Source organism: Orycteropus afer, unplaced genomic scaffold, assembly GCF_000298275.1.
Source record: "Orycteropus afer afer isolate SDZICR_OR568_19922 unplaced genomic scaffold, OryAfe1.0 scaffold00374, whole genome shotgun sequence".
In the NCBI taxonomy this organism is placed as follows: Eukaryota; Metazoa; Chordata; class Mammalia; order Tubulidentata; family Orycteropodidae; genus Orycteropus; species Orycteropus afer.
The window spans coordinates 737,596-756,772 of record NW_006921961.1 but is presented as its reverse complement, the minus strand read 5'-3'; the positions used below and the strand labels follow the sequence as shown (position 1 = coordinate 756,772).

Sequence of the window (19,177 nt, the reverse complement as noted above, 5' to 3'; positions counted from 1 at the left end):
ATAGTTACAATGGTGTTCATGTATCAGGCAAATACGTTGCCCTTTTCAGTCCAAACTAATATGAGTCAAACAGAGTTACTCATGCCTAATGGTAACTAATGTTCAGGGTGGAATATCTTTGCTTGTTGCTGAGATGATATCATGGCAACCAGACAAGAAGTTCAATGTGAAAGTATGTGGTAAATAAAGGAAGGCTACTGAGTGACTACAAAAATGTCTTTTAATATGCATTATAACTAAGATGAATTTAGAGGCATAATTATATACATTTCATATTTCATTCATATAACAAATAATCTTGTTTTAAAATAATAATTTGGTCATAATTGCAGAAGGTATACATCTTCTAGTTGGGCAAAGGGTAAATAATACTAATATTTACTGCATGCTTAATATCTGCCAAGTACATATTGTACTTGATACCTTACATGTTATTCAGTGGCAAGTATCATTAATGAAATGTGTAAGTAACTCAGTCTGTTCCTCTTTCCATAGAAAAATCCAGCTTTGTGTCACAAGGTGACTAACCAACAAGCCAGGACACAAAATTGATGATTAATATAGGAATCAGACTCAGAGGCAGGCAGAAACACTGGATATTTCCACTGAATGTTTCCCAACATAATGAAAGAAGCCAGAAAATAAAAAATCATGAAATTTTACCCATTACACATAGTATAAGCTCATTAACTGTTTCTTGAACAAATGAATCTACTAAGTGACTCTTTTTTGTGTGACTTTTAATTATTTTTTTGTTGTTGAGAAAATGCACAGCAAAACACATGCAATTCAACAGTTCCTACGTGTACGGTTCAGTCACACTGATTACATTCTTTCAGTTGTACACCATTCTCCTCCTCCTTTTCTGAGTTGTTCCTCCCTCATTAACATAAACTCACTGCCTCCATAAAGTTCTTATCTAATTTGAGCCCACATAGTAGACGGTTCTTAAAACAGCACAATGCTCAAGGCAGATTGCTTTTGCTAGTTAAGATAAGTGACTGTTAGATTTTAAATTGCCTTCAGAGGGTATTTTTGGCTTAAGACATAAAGATTATCTCAGGGCAGTAGTTTCAGGGGTTTATCCATCCTCCATGAGAATCTGAAGTTCTGTTCTGCATATTCCCCTCTGGATTAGGATTCTTTTATGGAATCTTTGATCAAAATGTTCAATAATGATAGCTGGGCACCATCCAGTTCTTCTGATCTCATGGTAAAGGAGGAAGTTGTTTACAGAGGCAATTAGCCACACATTCCATATCCTCCTCCTTTCCCTGGTTCTCCTCTTTTCTCTGTTGTTCCAGGTGAATAGAGGCCAACTGTTGTGCCTTGGATGGCCGCTTGCAAGTTTTTATGGCCGCAGGAGGGGTTGCTATGAGTCGGATCTGATTGGACAGCAGTGAGTCTTGTTTCTTTTTTTGGCACTACATAACAAAACAGGAAGTATAACAGAAGCATTAAACATGTTTTAGGCCCATTAATTGTGATGTGCCAGGAAACCTTGATCCTAATTAGCCTCCAATCAAGGAACCAAATCTCATGAGATATTTGACTTATACATAAGCAACTTCAGTAGCTAATCTTCCTCTCTCGCGCTCCTTTTTTTTTTTAAATCATTGTAAATATATCTACAAAATGATTATTACTAGCTGCTGAAATTGTAGTAGGTTCAGTCATAGATGCCTAAAATGGAAAAGATGAGGTATCTGGTGTTGCTATGTTAGTTGAGCAGACAGAAATAAAATCTATCAAACAATTGGTAAATTATTAAGTCCTAAATTAAGGGATATAAGCTATAAAGCAGAGTTGGCAAACTTACAGCTCCAGGGCTACATCCAGCCCTACAGATCTATTTCATTTGACTTCACAATATTATAAAAAGATGTTAAATTAAATGCCAACATTTTAAAATTAGAAAATTTAAAAGAAAAAAATGCAGATTTTCTCTTGAAAAGTATTTGGGAACTCTGGCAACAACTGGCCTACATTTCCCTGGGGCTATAGCAGACAGCTAGTTCCTCCAGATGGGCAGACGGCTCTCCACTGTGCCACAGCCATTCATGGACATCAGCTACCTGGCCCTGGAGGTAGTGGTGCCAGAGATAATGTTATAAAAAAGTAGCAGTAAATGAGTCTAAGTAGAGGTCAACATAGAAAAGAACACAGGAAAGAGGTTTTATTGCAACCAGGGCTTGTAAAGAGACATTCTGTGTATGCTATACCCTCCACGTTATCTATGTGGGAAAAAGGTGAGCCCTGGGGATGAGACTCCTAGGAGTTGGGATGAGTACTGCAGACGTGCTCAGAAGACAGTAAGGAGATCAGGTCACCTAGAGTGGAAGGGGAGTGCTGGGGAGTAAACGGGAGATAAGACTGGTCTGAAATTTTGAAGCCACATTATGGAAGGAATTAAAAACCAACCTGAGGAGTTAGGGCATGATACACTGGGAAGTGAGATGCCGTTCCAGGTTCTTGAGCAAAGAAATAACATTACAGTGTTGTATTTAGGAAATTATTTTCATAGTGTGTTGAACAGATGAAGGGTGGGAAAGATGAAAGGAGAGCGAGAGAGGAGATGCAGCTAGGAGTTGTTGCAGCAATTTAGGCCTGAGGGGACAAGGAAGTAGACTGGAGAATGAGAGGATGACTCAGAGAGACAAAGTGTCAAATAAAAGTGGGCAATGGAGTAGGTCAGTAAGCAACAGGCATGGAGAGGTCTGGTGATGACATAGTGTTTTTTTATTTTAAAAAAAAGTAACAGTAATCCTTTCTAAAGTGCTTGCTATGTTAGGGAGGGTGCAGTTTACATAGAGGATCTTGGGAAGTTCTCACAACAAGCCTACGAAACAAGTATTTTGTGTTATTACCATCACTGCCAATTTACAACTAAGGAAACTGAAGATGCAGTTTCCTGTCCAAGTCATATAGCTGTGAACGGATTTGAGATTTGAGCCAGGTTTATTTAATGCTAAAAGCAGTATGGGAGATGATGCTGACGGACAGGGTAAACTCTATATATACTGAGTTGGTGGTGACAGTTGGTTAGGTGGGCAATTGCTCTACAGACACTTTAAAATGCAGCACTGGAGTTCAAGTGAGAGATCGGGGCATAGCTGTGATTTAGTGTGTTCACAACACTTAGTATAGAGCCTGTCACATAAAAGTGCCATTATAATAAGTATCAGCAGTCATTATCTGAAATAGAGGTGAATAATAAAGACATGAGAAAATGTATTAGAGTTTTAGGAATGGGTGTTTACATAATTAGTTATTGGTCTATTATTTATCTGTGCAGATAACTGTTTGTATAGTTACAAATCTTTCACCCAAAAGGCTGGCCAACATCATAAATAAGATAAATAACCTTGGCTTTAAAAGATTTGGGATGTAGAAGAGACTTCTAGGCAGTGGTTCTCACTCTTAACTAACTGCACATTACAATCACTTGTTGTTGATGTCAGCTGCCAGTAGGGTTGGCCTCCAACTCATGGTAAGAAGGAAAAGCTACCCCAGTGGTTGTGGGTCAGACTGTTGTGATCCATAGAGTTTTCTTTCCTTTTTTTTCAATATTCAATTTTATTTTTGGTGAAAAATATACATAGCAAAACCCACTCCCATTACTCAGGTTTGGCATAATGATCAGTCACATTGGTTATATTCTTCACATGCTGTAAACATTTTCATTATTTCTGTTCTAGTTGTTTTACTTCCATTTACTTAGACTTCCCGCCCCAAGCTTCTCTTCTATGTTCTAAAGTAGCTGTTGACTCTTTGGTCTTACATAATAATTTTTGAAAATGTAATACTCAAGGGTGACAGTCTTTATTCTTTGTACTAAGCATTACCTAGTTTAAAGGTGACTTCAAGGTACAGTTTCTAATTCAAGGTTTGAAGAGCAACTTAGAGCTAGAGTCTGGGACTCCTCCGGCCTCAATAGATACAATAAGTCTGGATTATTTAAGAATTTGAAGCTCAGTTCCACATTTTCCTCCCTTTTTATCAGGATTCACCTATTGTGTCCCTGATCACAGAATGTTTAGTAGCGGTAGCTGGGCACCATCTAGATTTTCTGGTTTCAAGGTGGAGGAGCATAGGGTTTTCATTAGTTGATTTTAGGGGACAGATGCCACGCCTTTCTTCCTAGACTGCCTTAGTCTGGAAGCTCTGCTGAAACCTGTTCTGCATGATAGCAACACAGAAGCCCCCACCAACAGAGTGGTGGTGCACTGGCCATTAAATGAAGCTGGGTCTTCTGCATGGATAGCAAGAATTCTACCACTGAACTGTCAATGCCTCATAGAATCACATAGAAGTATTTTAAAATAGCAATTCAGTTCAGGACACACCCAAGACGCGTTACAACAGAATGTCTGGGGTGGGACCCAAGCATCGGCGTCTTTTAAAACTGTCCAGATGATTCCACTGTGCAACCAAGGTTGAGACCCCTTTATTCTCTAGGTTTTTTACCGTGCAAGCAATGAAACACCTGAGCAGCATCCAGGGACAAACAAAGGGTGAACGTTTCCTGTGTGTTTGAAAGGCATCATTTGCAACATGAAGGTACACCATCTTCATGAACACAAGGTGCTCTCCTCGATGGCTGAGAGGGAGCACAACACAGTATAAGCTCACTCTGGGGTGGCAGAAAATATATGTTGGTGCACAATCTGAAAAACTGCAGTGTAGCAAACCCAGGCAGCCCCAGAAGCAGCCATAATGAATCAGCTTTCAAGAGCATGATCATTGATAGGAAAGAGGAAAAAAGAAGAACAAAGGACTGCATGAAAATCTTCCAGAACTCAAAAGAAACACGATTCTTTGAGAGTTGATTACATTAAAAACCAACACATATACTATTGCTGGATAATATGAGATGCTTAAAAGGATGTGGAAAATGCTATAATGAATTCCATCAATATCTGTTCAGACACTTGATAAAAATTAGCTCTGACTCCATTTACACTGCACATAAAAGGATTCAATTATGGAGATTCTAGAGATATAAATCATTAAGAGCAAAAATTCTTTTGCTCATAGTTCTATTATGAAAAAAATCATTTACACATTACTTCATGGTTTAACAATTACAGTAAATTACGCTATTGGCCCTTGTCAAATTCTTACTGCAAGTCAGGTGCAACTGCCAAGAAATTCCAGGGCAGGAGCGATACTGCTTCCACTCAAAAATGTTCTCAGAAGACTGAGCTAATAGAATTGTATAGGAACCATATCTGTAAGTGAAGTTCTAGGATACAATACTCTATAAAGGGAGTAATTTTAAAGTCATTATCATCTTAAAAAAGAATGCCAGATACAAAAAGATCAATGCTACCTATAGTAAATGATCAAATGAAGGACCAATTTGGATAATCAGCATTACATCACTTACTTTCAGGAAAAAAAATTCAATAAACAATATTAAATTTTTTTTCTTCATTGTTGCTAACCAGTTTCCAGGGACTTAATTACAAGTCATAGTGACCCCATGTGTGTAAGAGTAAACTACCAAGTTCTTCTTCGGAGATAACCTATGGATGGCCTTAAACCTCCAACTCTGTGGTTAGCAGCTGAGCATGTTAACCATTTGCACCAGCCAGGGACTCAAAGGACTTCCATACAAAGGGTTACACTATTTCAATTGACTGTTAAAAACTGCATAGTTACATACAAACTAAAGAATCCTACATGATAAAATACTTCAGGTGACATGAGAATAGTCTTGGATCATTTTAGGGTGTCTTGGATCTTATTTTACATTCCCTGTTAGTGAATGAGAACAAACCATTGAAGAATATAATAATAGCTGGCAGACTCCATCTTCTGGAACATAGCTGAACACTGGAACTTAAAACAAAACAAAACCCCCAAACCCTCTAAAATTGATGACACAAAGCACAAGCACTACTGAAGCCCTTGTATTTTTGCTTACTCCCTGAGAGAAGTAAAAGACCCTCAGTGCATTGTTCTGAGCTTGCTGATGGTCTCATTGGCATGGCATTTATCAAAAACAAACAAAAACTTGATACTTTGAGAACTTGATCTCTTAGACCCTGACAAATGAGAAGCAAGTCATCAAAAAGGGAAAGCTGAAGGGTGTACCAATGAGAGCATCCCTTGACAGTACTAGGGGAAGGGGGTAAACGGGACTGAAAACAAACCAAAACAACACACTTCTATACTGTGGCAAGGGCAGTATCTGCAAGTTTCCTTGAATCTATGGAATCACAGCTCCTCCATTCCTACCAGCCCAAGGTGCATCCTTCCTTTGTGCTATTTGCGTCCTGGATCACCTTTGTAGGGTTGAGTAAAGATAAGGGATAGAACACTCTTTATAAAAATAAGTGCAGTTATTTCAGGGACTGTGGGGAAGATGGAGAGAAAGAACAAAGAAAAGACAGAGAGATTGTTCTTGAAAAGAGCAAGTGATGAAATAAGCAATTGCTAAGATGCTAAGATTTGGATAAGGGAAGAGATAGGAAAAGAAGACCCTCAGAGAGTCGCAGGCTGGGAGAAATCATTTCCTCTCACTTCCTCAGGCAACCTTCAGTAAAGACCCTACGGCTCTTTAGTGCTGAGTCTGCTTTATTTCTGTTGAGTGTAGCCCAGTGCTGGTATTATCTTCCAGGTTATCCAGTTCTACTCAGTAACAACAGCTTTGTACCATAACTCATTGTCACAATGATCCAAAATAATCTTGCGAATCCTCAATGTACTGTATATAAGGAAACAGGAAAAATATAATGGATTTTTGAAAGGGTTCCAGCAAATGGTGGATTAAACAAACATTTTCTGGCACTTAAAAACACCATAGCTTCAGTTACTTGGAAAACTGACATAAGTTAGCACATCTCCAACAGTATTAGATAAATTAGGTGTTACTGCATTTAGATTCCTAGAAATGTGCTGCTACAAAAGATCCTTAAATAAACTTCTGGGTTCCATATTTGGCATAATAAACCATATGGTATTTGGAAAATCTTTTCCTTCTGGCATAGCTGAGGTCAGGGTTAACACTGTAATGGTCCTAGAAAAACAAATCTTCACATTCCAAAATTTTGACAAATTTTAGGTGAGCACTCAAACAGCTGCAAAAATCAGTGAGTCAAAGTTTCCAACTCCTCCCTCCCACCCCCTGTACTTGAAAAGACATTGTAAACGTGCTTGGAATGAGGAGAAGAGTGGAAAGTTTACCAGGTTTCCTAGGGGTTTAGAGTGAAGATCATTAAAATTTATTATTGTCATAATTTCCAGTATTAGTCTCAACCCACTAAAAATGGTGAAATTCTAGCCATAAGGAGAGACGGATCACTTTTTAAAATGTTTGAAATGTTGCTTTCACAAAAACTTCAGGAAGAACTGGTAAAAGGCTATTTTACTCAAAGAAACTGAAGAGATTACTCCACAGGTTTAGTTAGTCTTGCCCCTGTACCATGTGGGATTGGTTATAGTTACTTCAGCTGCTATCAGGCAGTCCATCCTAATTTCAAGATCAAACAAAGCCCAATGAAAGAGAGTAGGCCAAAAATATGGAGATAATTCTTATTGAAAATTAAAACCACAACAAACACTGCTAGCGATTTAAACATATTTGGGTTATACATGTCTTTGGAAAATGTTCAACTTTAAATTTAAGTTTCCAGAATGCATTTTATGACCATCATGGATTACTCATATGCATGTGATGCTAAATAATGAAGTGAACTTAGTCACCATTGAGGATGTTCATACAGAGACATGCCAGCCACTCTCAAAGGGTTCAGATGGGACAGGCTCTGGGGATCTGCTCCTGTCTCAGGGAGGATGGAGCCACAGACCAGGCCTGGAAAGGAGAGCTCTGACTGGCATGAGCCACACTGCACACAACTTCATTTCTTTGGCCATAACGCATTAGGTAAAGGACAACCTGTCTTAAACTTCAGTAAAAGTCCTTGCCAATATAAAGACCATTCAGAATGATAAAACATCAAGGGAGCCAGTTTGGCATATCAGGGAGAAATGGATTCACATATTCTAGTTATCTGTGGGTCAAATACTGACAAACTATACTGTTCAGAATCAGATTTCCAGAAAAAAAGAAAAAGGATGAATGAACATTTACTAGATTCTTGTTACGTTCCAGGCATCAGACTAGCTGCTCTCCCCCAAAATGACCATGGGTGGTGATTACTATTATGTCTACTTTACAGAAAAACGAATACCAGTTCAGTGAGGAAGGTAAATTGCCCAACATCTCAGAGTTGGTAAGTGACTGAGACCAGCTGTGAATTTCAATTTCCTTCCTTACATCTTTAAACTTGTGCCAAACCTGATCTATGCTTTTGACTCCAGTGCCTTGTCTTCCTATGGCTTGTGCTCTAGTGGCTATTACTTCTTTGCCCTTTTCAATAAACTACTTTCCTTTCCCCCGATCTGACTTTTTTACACACACATGCTCAACTTTCCCACCCTAAAAGCCTCCGTTAACTCTCCCTGTCCTTCTAACTACTGCCCTATTGTGTTTTATTTTCACCTCTATATTTCAGGAAAAGAGTATTTTCCATTCCTAGTTTTTACTTTACATCTTCTATCATTCATTCTTTAGCTGCTCACAATCCAGTTTATGATTTATTACTTCAGGGAAACTGCTTGGGTGAAGCCCATATATAACTTCATGATTTTTAAATCTAATGGCTTCTTCTCAGACCTCATCCTTCCTTAACCTTTGAGCATTGAGTCCTCTTAATCACTACCTCATCCTCAAAACCTGGCTCCCTTGGAAAGACTTTCCTAATTCTCCTCCAAATCTGTTGGCCCTTTTTCTTTCACTTGCTCTTCTATCTCAGCCCATCCTTAAATACCAGGGTTCCTTCATCACTATCCTCTATTTTCTCCTCTTTTCACTGACTTGTCCTCACTGAGTAGTTCTGGTGGTGGAGGTCTAAGGCATTCAGCTGCTAACAAAAAGGTCAGTGGTTCAAACCCATCAGCCACTCCATGGGAGAAAGATGAGGCAGTCTGCTTCCTTAAAGACTACAGTGTTGGAAACCCTATGAAACAGTTCTTCTCTATTGTATAGGATAGGGTTTTGGTTACCTACTGCAGCTCTGGCAGGAATATACCATAAATTGGGTGGGTGGGTGGGGGGCACTTGAACAAGCAGGAGTTTTTTCTTTTACAGTTTTGGAGGTTTTAAGTCTGAGTTCAAAGTACCAGGCTGTAGGGGCTGGGTGAAAGCCCCTCAACCTTGGGCTTCAGTTCTGCCTCCTGCTCCTGGCCCACTGAAGCTGGAGGCTTTTTTTTTTTTTTTTCCATTCAGACAGCTGCTGGCTGCTGAGGCTGACAAGCCCAAGGTTGACAAGTAAAAAGGCACAGTCCCATTGTTACCAAACAACATGGCAGGCCACTAATTCAAGTCTAGATGAAGTCCCAAGATCAGCAGGGCATGGCAGGCTGTTTAACAATGACTTGGCTACATGCAGGAGTCAAATGTACCAAAAGGCTAGAGACCATTCCCAACACTGTTTCTTATATACGGGAAGCAGAGCATATTCCCAAAAGCAGCTACTCAGCTGCTCCAATAGATTCCACCATGGAGTTAATTACCAGTCTTAACATGGGGAATAAATACATTCAGCTGCCCAGCCACTCAACCAGGCCCAGCCAAGTTGGCACACAAACTTAACTTAAGGTAGCTATGAGTTGGAATTGACTCAATGGCAGTGAGTTTATTTAGTTTTTGGTTTTTGTCCTCCTTAGTTCCACCACTCTTCACTCTGGACTTTAAATGCCACCAGTACATCTATATTCCTAGTTGCACATCTCTCCTGAGCTCCATAACTGACTGTCTTTTCCACTTATCTTTGAGTATCTCTAAAAAACAAAACCAAACCCACTGCCATTGAGTCAATTCTGACCCCCATTGGGTTTCTGAGGTGGTAAATCTTCATGGAAATAGATTGTCCAGTCTTGCTTCTGTGGACTGGCTGTTGGGTTTGAAGCACCAACCTTCTGGTTAGCAGTCAGATGCTTTAGGCACCGTGCTTCAATAAAACATGTCCAAAAACAAGTGCATCTGACTCCTCTTGCCTATTCCAATCTTTTTCCTTTCTTGGGGAATGGTGTTAATATCAGCTTGGTAGTCTAGGCAGAGTGAGGTGGGATCCAGTCTGCCTTGACACGTCCCTTTTCTTCAACCCTTACATTCTTTCTAAGGAGCTTTGGTGGTGTGGTGGTTAAGGCATTTGGCTGCTAACAAAAAGGTTGGTGGTTTGAACCCACCAGCTGCTCTGCAGAAGACAGATGGGGTAGTCTGCTTCTGTAAAGACTTACAGCCTTGGAAACCCAGTGGGGGTCACTATGAGTCAGAACTGACTCCAGGGCAGTGAGTTTTTTGTTTGTTTTGTTTTTACATTCTATCTGCATGCAAAGTCATAATGACGTCATTCTACACCTCACTTGAGTCCACACCCTTATCTCTATCACCACTGTCACTGCCTAGTCTTGCCTTTCATACCACCTGGGTTAACACAATAGTTTCCCAACTATTTTCTCTCACTTCAATCTCTTGTCCTCTGATCCATCCTCCATACTAACACCAAAGTGATCTTTGTGTGACAGACACATTATTGGTATTCCTGTGGTTATAGACATCCAGTGGCTCCACATGGATCATAAAGTAAGGCTTCGATGTCCAACTGGTCCTAACCTAAGTTTTGAGAACTTCCCTGAGCTTTGAGGATTTCTTTCACTTGTGCTCCTTAGCTTGCTCTATGCTACTTTTATGCTTCTATGGCTTAACTTATGCTGTTCCCTTGCCTAAAATGTCCTCTTTCCCTTGGTCCACCTGGTAGGGTCCTCGTACCATCTCTCAAGGTTCCACTTTACTTATTGCCTTTATCTTTTGCCAAACACTCGATCCTCAACTCTGAAGAAATCATTGTCCCCACATCTGTGTTCCCGCACATATCTTTATTACAGGACTAACCACAGAGCTTTACAGAGTCATTTGTTGACTCACTTGCCTGCAACTGCTCCACCATGAATCCTTCAAAGGCAGGGAGCATATTATTCATCTGTGTTGCACCAGGGTCTAATTCATTGCTTGGATCATAGCTGGATGCTCAATAAATCTGAGTTAAATGAACATATTAATAGACCTTTTCCTGTTTGTGGTACTCAATTAGGCTATAGCTTTATTATCATAGCAGTATGTAAGAACACATGTTCTATATCAAAGAACATACAGCAGGTTTTTATGACACATAAGGAGTTTGGATTTCTGTTGGAATAGCTTTAAATTCTGATAGCTGTTAAAGTGCGAACAATACGTTGTCTACAATAAAGATAAATATAGCTGATGTTCTGTCAACATCGTGAGAACCTTGCTTTAAAAAAAAAGGGGGGGCTAGGCTGCATTTTCTATCATTCATTAATTTACTCCATTATTCATACCATGTCTTTCCAAAAGACTTTGAACTTAATGTTAGATTGTTTCATCTGTCAACACATTCTATCTGCCTATGTACCTCTGTTCTTCCTATCAAAAAGAAGTGGTGAATATTTTGGGGAAAAATATTGAAGTCCATTAAATTGACTAATTTTAATTATATATTATTTCTTGGGAACTTTTTGATGTCCACTAATTCTATATTATTTCTTAAGATTTTTAAAAATATCCATCAACAGGCCTTCTAATTAGAACTTCTTAAATCCAAAAGCTATCATAATATTTTGTGCACACATATTTTCCAAGATCTGTTAGGCATAATATAACTTAGTAAGAAGTAAATTCTATATCTGAATATGTTATAGTACTAACTAAGATTGATCCTCCTGGTCTGAAATGTCATGATTTTTCTGTCAAAATGAATCCTGACAGAAATAAGTCCATCCTGAGACATGATAAATGGTATACAACAAGAACCTCTGCTAACACTACAAATGTATACAAAGTGTTCCCTTTGTCAAGGAGAAAATTCCCCCAAGAATTCACTGCAAAAAGAATGGGGACTCACCTGGCGAGTTCTGAGGAGAGGACACAGGGGAGCCACGTGGGGACTGACAGTAGCTGGGGTACAGTAAGGCATGTGGAGGCACATATGACATTATCTCTTCTTCAAATAAACTGAGGAAGACAAGAAACAGAAGATGTACTTCAGCCAAAGCAGAGTGTCTGGAGGCCTTGTTTCCATAATGCACAGGATCTTTCATTTCTCACTCTGACCCATTTCATCCATGGTCTGGTTCCCATCTCAAAGGAGCACTGGTTCCTTCTCCTGCAGGTAATCCTTGGGACAAAAGCTGTCATCACTTTTGTAAAACCTGTGGTTATTTGCAAGTTTTCCTATCAAATTTGAACAACATTGATTCTTATTTAACTTTAACATCTAAGTTTAAGTGTTTTTCTGAAAATAGTACCTGAGTTTCAGATTTGGAAATAAATTTCAAACACAGTAGACAATGTTTAAATACACAAAGTATGTTCTAAGTCTTCATTCCAAGAAACATACAACAGGGTCTCGGTTTTCAAAGAGCTTAGAGTTTAACCAAGAATTAAAAGCAAAATAAAACAAAACTCCTCCTAAAGAATTACAACTCCTAAATAATTAGCTTCCGGTATATCCTGGCTTTATACTGTTTGCAGAATGTCATGATATTGTTCTGCGATTATTCAACTGCCCTCTTTCTCTTACATACTGAAATTTCAGTTTCTAATGCTCTTCTAAAAGATAGTAACCAACGGATCTGAGATCTTGGAATCTCAGACTTTTCATTAAATATTATGATAAAGAAGAGTGCCATTGATTGCTAAGCTCAAAACCATAAACACTTGACAAGATAGAATTAAAAAAATAATTCTTGTTTTTAATTAAAATAATTATATATAATATAAACTCAAAAAAAAAAAAAAAAACAAACCCCACTAAACTCACTGCTGTCAAGTCAATTCTGACTCATAGCAACCCCTCCTTGAGTTTTTGAGGTAGTATCTCTACAGAAGTAGATTGCCCAGTCTTCCTTATATATGAATAATATATAGTTTTGCCCTATAAATTTTAAGAATCACATAAATGCTATGCAAGTATGTAGCATTCTGGAGGTTTTCCTTCACTCAGCAATATATTTCTGTTATCTGTGTTGATACATAAGGATCTAATTTATTCCTTTTACCTTCTGTATAGTATTCTAGTCCAGGAATGAGAAACATCTTCTCCAAAATCAGCCTATGTTTAGAGTGCTATTTTAGATAAGCAGAAATATTATGACTAATTTTGATTAGAAAGGCTTTAATATGTTTTATCCTGTCTTTATTTATTTCTCCTTCCATTACAAGGTAGACTTTTTCTTAACATGAATTATTGACCATTGATCTATATATTTTTCAAAAATACATATATTAAAAGTATATATATATGAAAAAAAGGCATGGGCTTCCTTTCCATATTCCACTGACTTTTCTAGGTCTTAAAAAATATAATGAATGACATTCACAAAAAAATACAGAAATGACCAAGTTATATATAGCACAGTTCCTTACTGGGAAGTGTCAACCAAAAATGTTTCAAAGCTCCTTGACTTCTCTCTCTGATGAAGATGTTAAATGTGTTTATTGTAGCTTATGTTTCCAAAACTATATGCTGAGGACCTCTGTGGCACCCCCAACAAATTCATGGGTGCCACAGGATATCTTAAGTTTTGAACACTGTGTGAACTACTAGCTCAAGGTAGTTCAGTTTAAACATTACATCATACTACTTTCCTTTGGAGGAATCATAATTTGTGGAGTTGGGTTTTTGGCATTTGATGGGACAGAAAGCAAGTACTGCAGGAAAAACAATGTAGAACAGAAATGTAGGTGACAGTGTACAATCTGATTCCAAGTTTGAGAAGTTTTACACTGAACAGGTACAAAAATCCCAGTTGTAAGTAACTGTGGTTATTCCAGGATGATATAAAAGTATATTTTTCCTCCAAGTTAGGAATATCCTAACTTTAAATGGCTAAGTTGTTAGAATATAAATACTCATTAAGTTGTGTGGACCTAAGTACTTAAACAGAATTGTTAGTTATTTCTTTCGGTCTAGGACACTGTGAAAAAAATCACTGAGACACGAAGGGTGCTGTATCAGAAAGTTTGGAAACACTGATCATTTGGTATAATAATGAAGTTAGTGAGCTCATAAAATGAAGAAAAAGTATAAACTGTTATTCACACTATATTCATAAAGCAGATTATAGGATATATTTTCTGCAACTGACTTTCATAAGCACTTCAATACAGAACTATGTCAAAATGTTATAAAGGGTACAGATGAGATAAATCCAGATGGCTCCTCTGAATGCTTGTCCATGGTAATAAGACCATCATTCCTTTATAGAAATGAGTGGAACCAAGGGAAAAAAAGGAGTGTCTCTGTAGAAATATGTTTTTAGATGGGGTGAATTATATATGAAGTATACTAATCAATAATAAATATAACAAGATGATTTTAAAATTCCTTAGCTTCATAATAGACGTATTGGAAAATAACTTCATGCTATTTATTTTAAATAGGATAAGTTCTTAGAGCTATACTACACCTTTACATTGCAGCTTACTGCTAATCAAGTCCATCTGTACCAGAAGTGATTTTGCTTTGTAAGGAATATATAAAGTTTAAAAAAAACAAAAAAGTCTCCTACAATGAATGTAGCAAGTTCAGTGCTTGAGTTTACAGAGTCACTGATTCAAATAACTGGAATTTCAAAGGAAACTTAAAAAAAAAAAAAAAAGAAAGAATTGAGGATATGTATAAAACTAACATTTTTCAATAATCTTTCAGTAATATTATTTAATGATAAGATGAGAAGGCTGGTGGCATAGTGCCTAAGACATTCGACTGCTAAGCAGAAGGCTGGAGGTTCAAACCCACCAGCCACTCTTCAGAATGAAGATTGGGCAATCTATTTCCATAGAGGGGTTGCTATGAGTTGGATTCGACTCAATGGCAGTGAGGGTTTTTTTTGGTTTTTTTTAAGCATGCACATGTCTGTCATATAGTGTGCCACTGTGTGCCATTCTTAAAATAATAAGTACATTTTGATTGCTCAATCAAGTAAAAATATAATATTGAAGAGCATAATTTGTGTGTAAGTTATTTAAAAAAAAAAAAAAAAAAACCCACTGCCATCAAGTTGATTCTGACTCAGAACACTATAGAATACAGTAGAACCACATCATAGGGTTTTCAAGGGTGTAAATCTTTATGGAAGCAGACTGCCTCATCTTTCTCCTGTGGAGCAGACAGTAGGTTCAAATTGCCAGCGTCTTGCTTAGCAACTGAGTTCTTTAATCACTACATCACCACGGCTCCCTCATATAGAGCTATTATATATAAGGGAATTTCTCATGCTTCTCCACAGGCCTATTAGCTACAGAGCATATGCTTATTTTCCCAAAGGGGAAAATATAGTATTACTCTTTACATGGAAATAATTTTCAAATACTTTTGAATTCAACTATCTAACTCCTAGAAACTCATGCCAACTGTGTTGTTTCTCAAAGTACAAATACTCTAAAGTAGGTTGTAACTTAAAATATTTAAGACTATACCATCTAAACATTAGGGAGCTCTGGTGGCACTGTTGTGAAGGCACTGAGCTGCCAACCAAAAGGTTGGAGGTTTGAAACCACCAGCTGTGTCTCAGAAGAAAGATAGGGCAGTCTGCTTCCATAAAGATTAATAGCCTTGGAAATCCTTTGAGGCAGTTCTACTCTGTCCTGCAGGGTCACTAAGAGTCAGAATTGACTCGATGGCAGTGAGTCTGGTGGGTATCTAAAGATTATTTAAGAGAGATTTGTTAAATGAAGAGATTATTTAACAAAGCAGTAATTTTTCTTTGTAATTTTTAAAAAATAAATCTAACAGCATATTTTTTCAGTGTAAATGCAAAAGCCTTAGATTTCTGGAATGATGTAAAAGAGTTGTAACCTAGCCAAAATTTTGGAACACAGCTTACTATTTTATTACCAACTAAATTATCCTGCTTTCAAAATCACCTCCTAGACTGAACAGTGACCTCTTTATCCCAAGGTCTTGTTCAGAGTCAAGCAAAGTATCTAAGTAAAGTGATTAATCCATTGCCAGCAAGTTGATTCTGAGTTATAGTGACCCTACTGTACAGAGTAGAACTGCCTTCTAGGGTTTCCAAGGCTGTAAATATTTACGGAAGCAGAATGCCACATTTTCTCCCACAAAGCAGCTGGTTGGAACTGCTCGCTTTTCAGTTAGCAGTTGAGCTCTTCAATGACTGTACCACCAGGGCGCCTTTGGAAAGTGATTATATCCCTTTTAATTATGCATCAACTATACAGTAAAGGAAAATAACTTTTGGCTTTGGTTTTACAATTATGGCAAGTATCAAGTGAGCAGTAGAAATGGTCAGAGTCAGGATCACTATGAATAACAAGAATGAGATCATTATCATTCTGGTATAAACAAATACTGCCCGAGTGGCTCAGCTTGACATCCTCTTCAGTTCTACAGAGGTTGCAGGGGTGGGTGTCCAAAGCAAAGCATTATTTTGCACTGGCCTATTTGAATTTGAGGGATAATATTAAAAATGAGAAAGTTTTTTGAAAACTGCTAGTTTCCCATCTAACTTAGTATAAATTTTAAAACCAAAGCTGATCTACCCATCAGGAAATAAAATACAATTAGTCAGTTTTAATGAAGGGCTATCAAGTTGGCAGTGAGTACCAATGACTAAATTGCAACTTTCTGGTCTGATTTCCCAAACCTAAATTCTCAAAACATAAAGAAAATAAATAATGTCTTGAATCAGCAAAAAGGAACAAGGCATTTTAAGGGAAAAAAAAAAACCTGACAGAAAATAATTGATGACTTCTATTCTACTCTGAAGGGGTGTACTTTATTTAGCTACTCTTCTGTTCTGTTTTATGAGAGGGAAATTCTATTCATAGGTCTCTGCAAACTTTCCCTTCTTGGATACCTTTTCCAGTAGGGTAAAGAGAAAAAAAAATCAAACAGAAATTAGTGATGTGAAAGGCAATCAAAAACAAATTTTCACTAATTCAGCATCCTAAATCTTCAACATCAGTGTTTCTATAAGTCTTGAAGAATAAAAGAGACATTCCCAATATTTGCATATTATTTTCTAAAATAATCCATTGTACTTGCTGACAGGAGAATCTCTACTTAAAAAATCTAGTGTTACATACCTCAGCAACATAACAAGATCTGCATCACTTGAGAGACGCACCAATCCCGGAGTTCCTTCAGTTCGGATAAACTGAATCTTCTCCCTGTTCAAGCAAAGAAATAGCTCAAAATATCTATGTGGGCTTTTGAGGTATAATTCAGTGCTTCACATGCCTTTTTTTTTTTTTTTTTTTTTAATAATAGTAACAACATTTTGGGTATCTATTATCTGTCACATACATCCTAGGAATACAGATCCACAAGAGAGAGGAGGTCCTTGCCTTCAAGGAAGACCTAATGAGCATCAATATTGCTCAGCTCTATTTAAGAGCTCTGGTGGCATACTGCCTAAGGCATCTAACTGTAACCAGAAGGCTAGAGGTTCAAACCCACAAGCACTCCTTGGAAGGAAGATGGGGCAATCTACTTCCATAGTGATACTGCCTCGAAAACCCAAGGAGGGGTTGCTATGAGTCGGATCTGACTTAATGGCAGTGAGTTTGGTTTTTGTTATTTGGGGGGAAAAAAAGGATTCTTTTATTGCCTTCATCATTTTGCTCTCCAAGTATGAGTGTAGATAATAGTACCATCCAGCCAATAAAACTCCATCTCTTCTTTGAGTTAAAGTCTGTTTGGGTCTAAAACCTAAGCAACAGTCTGACCATTCAGGCTGATCTTGCTATGCCAGTAATGGACTGTGTGGAGATATTTATCTATATTCCTGGGAATATACCTCTAAGTTACTTGTGATGAGCTTATTCCTATTTAGAAGCTGTCTCTATGCACAATAAATATAAAAGCATACAGCTCTTCTCTCGAGTTATTAGGGCCAGTGCAATAGACTGTGTGTATATCTATATAAATATATATATGTTGTTGTTGTTTTTGTTATGTGCCATCAAGTGGTCTCCAACTCATAGCAACCGCTCCTTGGGTTTCCGAGGCAGCATCACTATGGAGGTAGATTGCCCAATCTTCCTTCCAAGGAGTGGCTGATGGGTTTGAACCACCAACCTTCTGGTTAGCAGTCAAGTGCCTTAGGCACTACACCACCAGATCTCCCAAATGTATACATATGTATGTCAAACACAACAGTGTGGCTTATTTCCATGACTGCTTTTGTAATAGATGTGATAATGCTAGTTTTTCCCTTCTTGTTTGATGAGTCATCTTCATATTTATATTTCAATGTATTATATGAATAGAATTTTATATGAATAATACATTATATGAATACAATTTTAATAAAATTTTTCATGGTTGCTTTCGCTCATTTCCTTTACAGTATTTCACAACACACCAGCACTAATTTGCATAAAATGAGGAAAAAATAACATAAACTATCTACTAGTACTGAAAATACGACATGTGGTTAGAACATAGGAGCCAACAGAGATGCAATTTTGTTCTGAATGCTAATGACAATATATTTGATCATGATTTCTGTACCTCAATCTCTGATATAAATATTTAGATTTAGTTATTATCTTTATTGTTGTTATGTGCCATCGAGTTGGCCCCAACTCATAGCGACCCCTCCTTGGGTTTCCAAGGTGGTATCACTACGGAAGTAGATTGCCCAACCTTCCTTAGTTATTATCTTTAGGAAATCTTATATTTCCATTTGACATTTTCATAAAGTTTTGCTCAATTTTAAATTTCCAAATTCTGAATTCTTTTAAGATTTCTAACAGATTTGAAGGCAATGAGGTAGAAGGCAAGTTTTAATTGTTCAGATAAAAAATTCCCTAATGCACAGAAACAGATTTGCCCCAGCCACATAGCTTCCTAGAAATGATAACTAGAATAAAGTCCTTGGTTTCATCTGGCTAGATCCATTTTAAATAATATATGAATATATGAAGCATCTAACCTTTGTTGTTGTTGTTAAGTGCCGTCGAGTCGTTTCCAACTCATAGCGACCCCATGCACAGCAGAACGAAACACTGCCCGATCCCGCACCAGCCCCACAATCCCTGCTATACTTGAGCCCATCA

The 19,177-nt window shown here is 37.7% G+C and overlaps 1 protein-coding gene across 1 annotated transcript in view; it reads right to left on the bottom strand.

The window, feature by feature from the left end:
• The window catches only part of HECW2 (HECT, C2 and WW domain containing E3 ubiquitin protein ligase 2), a 288,426-nt gene that overhangs the window by 49,826 nt on the left and 219,423 nt on the right, over positions 1-19,177 (bottom strand). The window contains exons 17-18 of the mRNA XM_007953146.2: positions 17,201-17,284; positions 11,994-12,103 (exon numbers count right to left, since the gene is read on the bottom strand). Of these exons, the coding sequence (XP_007951337.1) occupies positions 11,994-12,103; positions 17,201-17,284 (194 nt within the window). The remainder of the gene's footprint in view (positions 1-11,993; positions 12,104-17,200; positions 17,285-19,177) is intronic.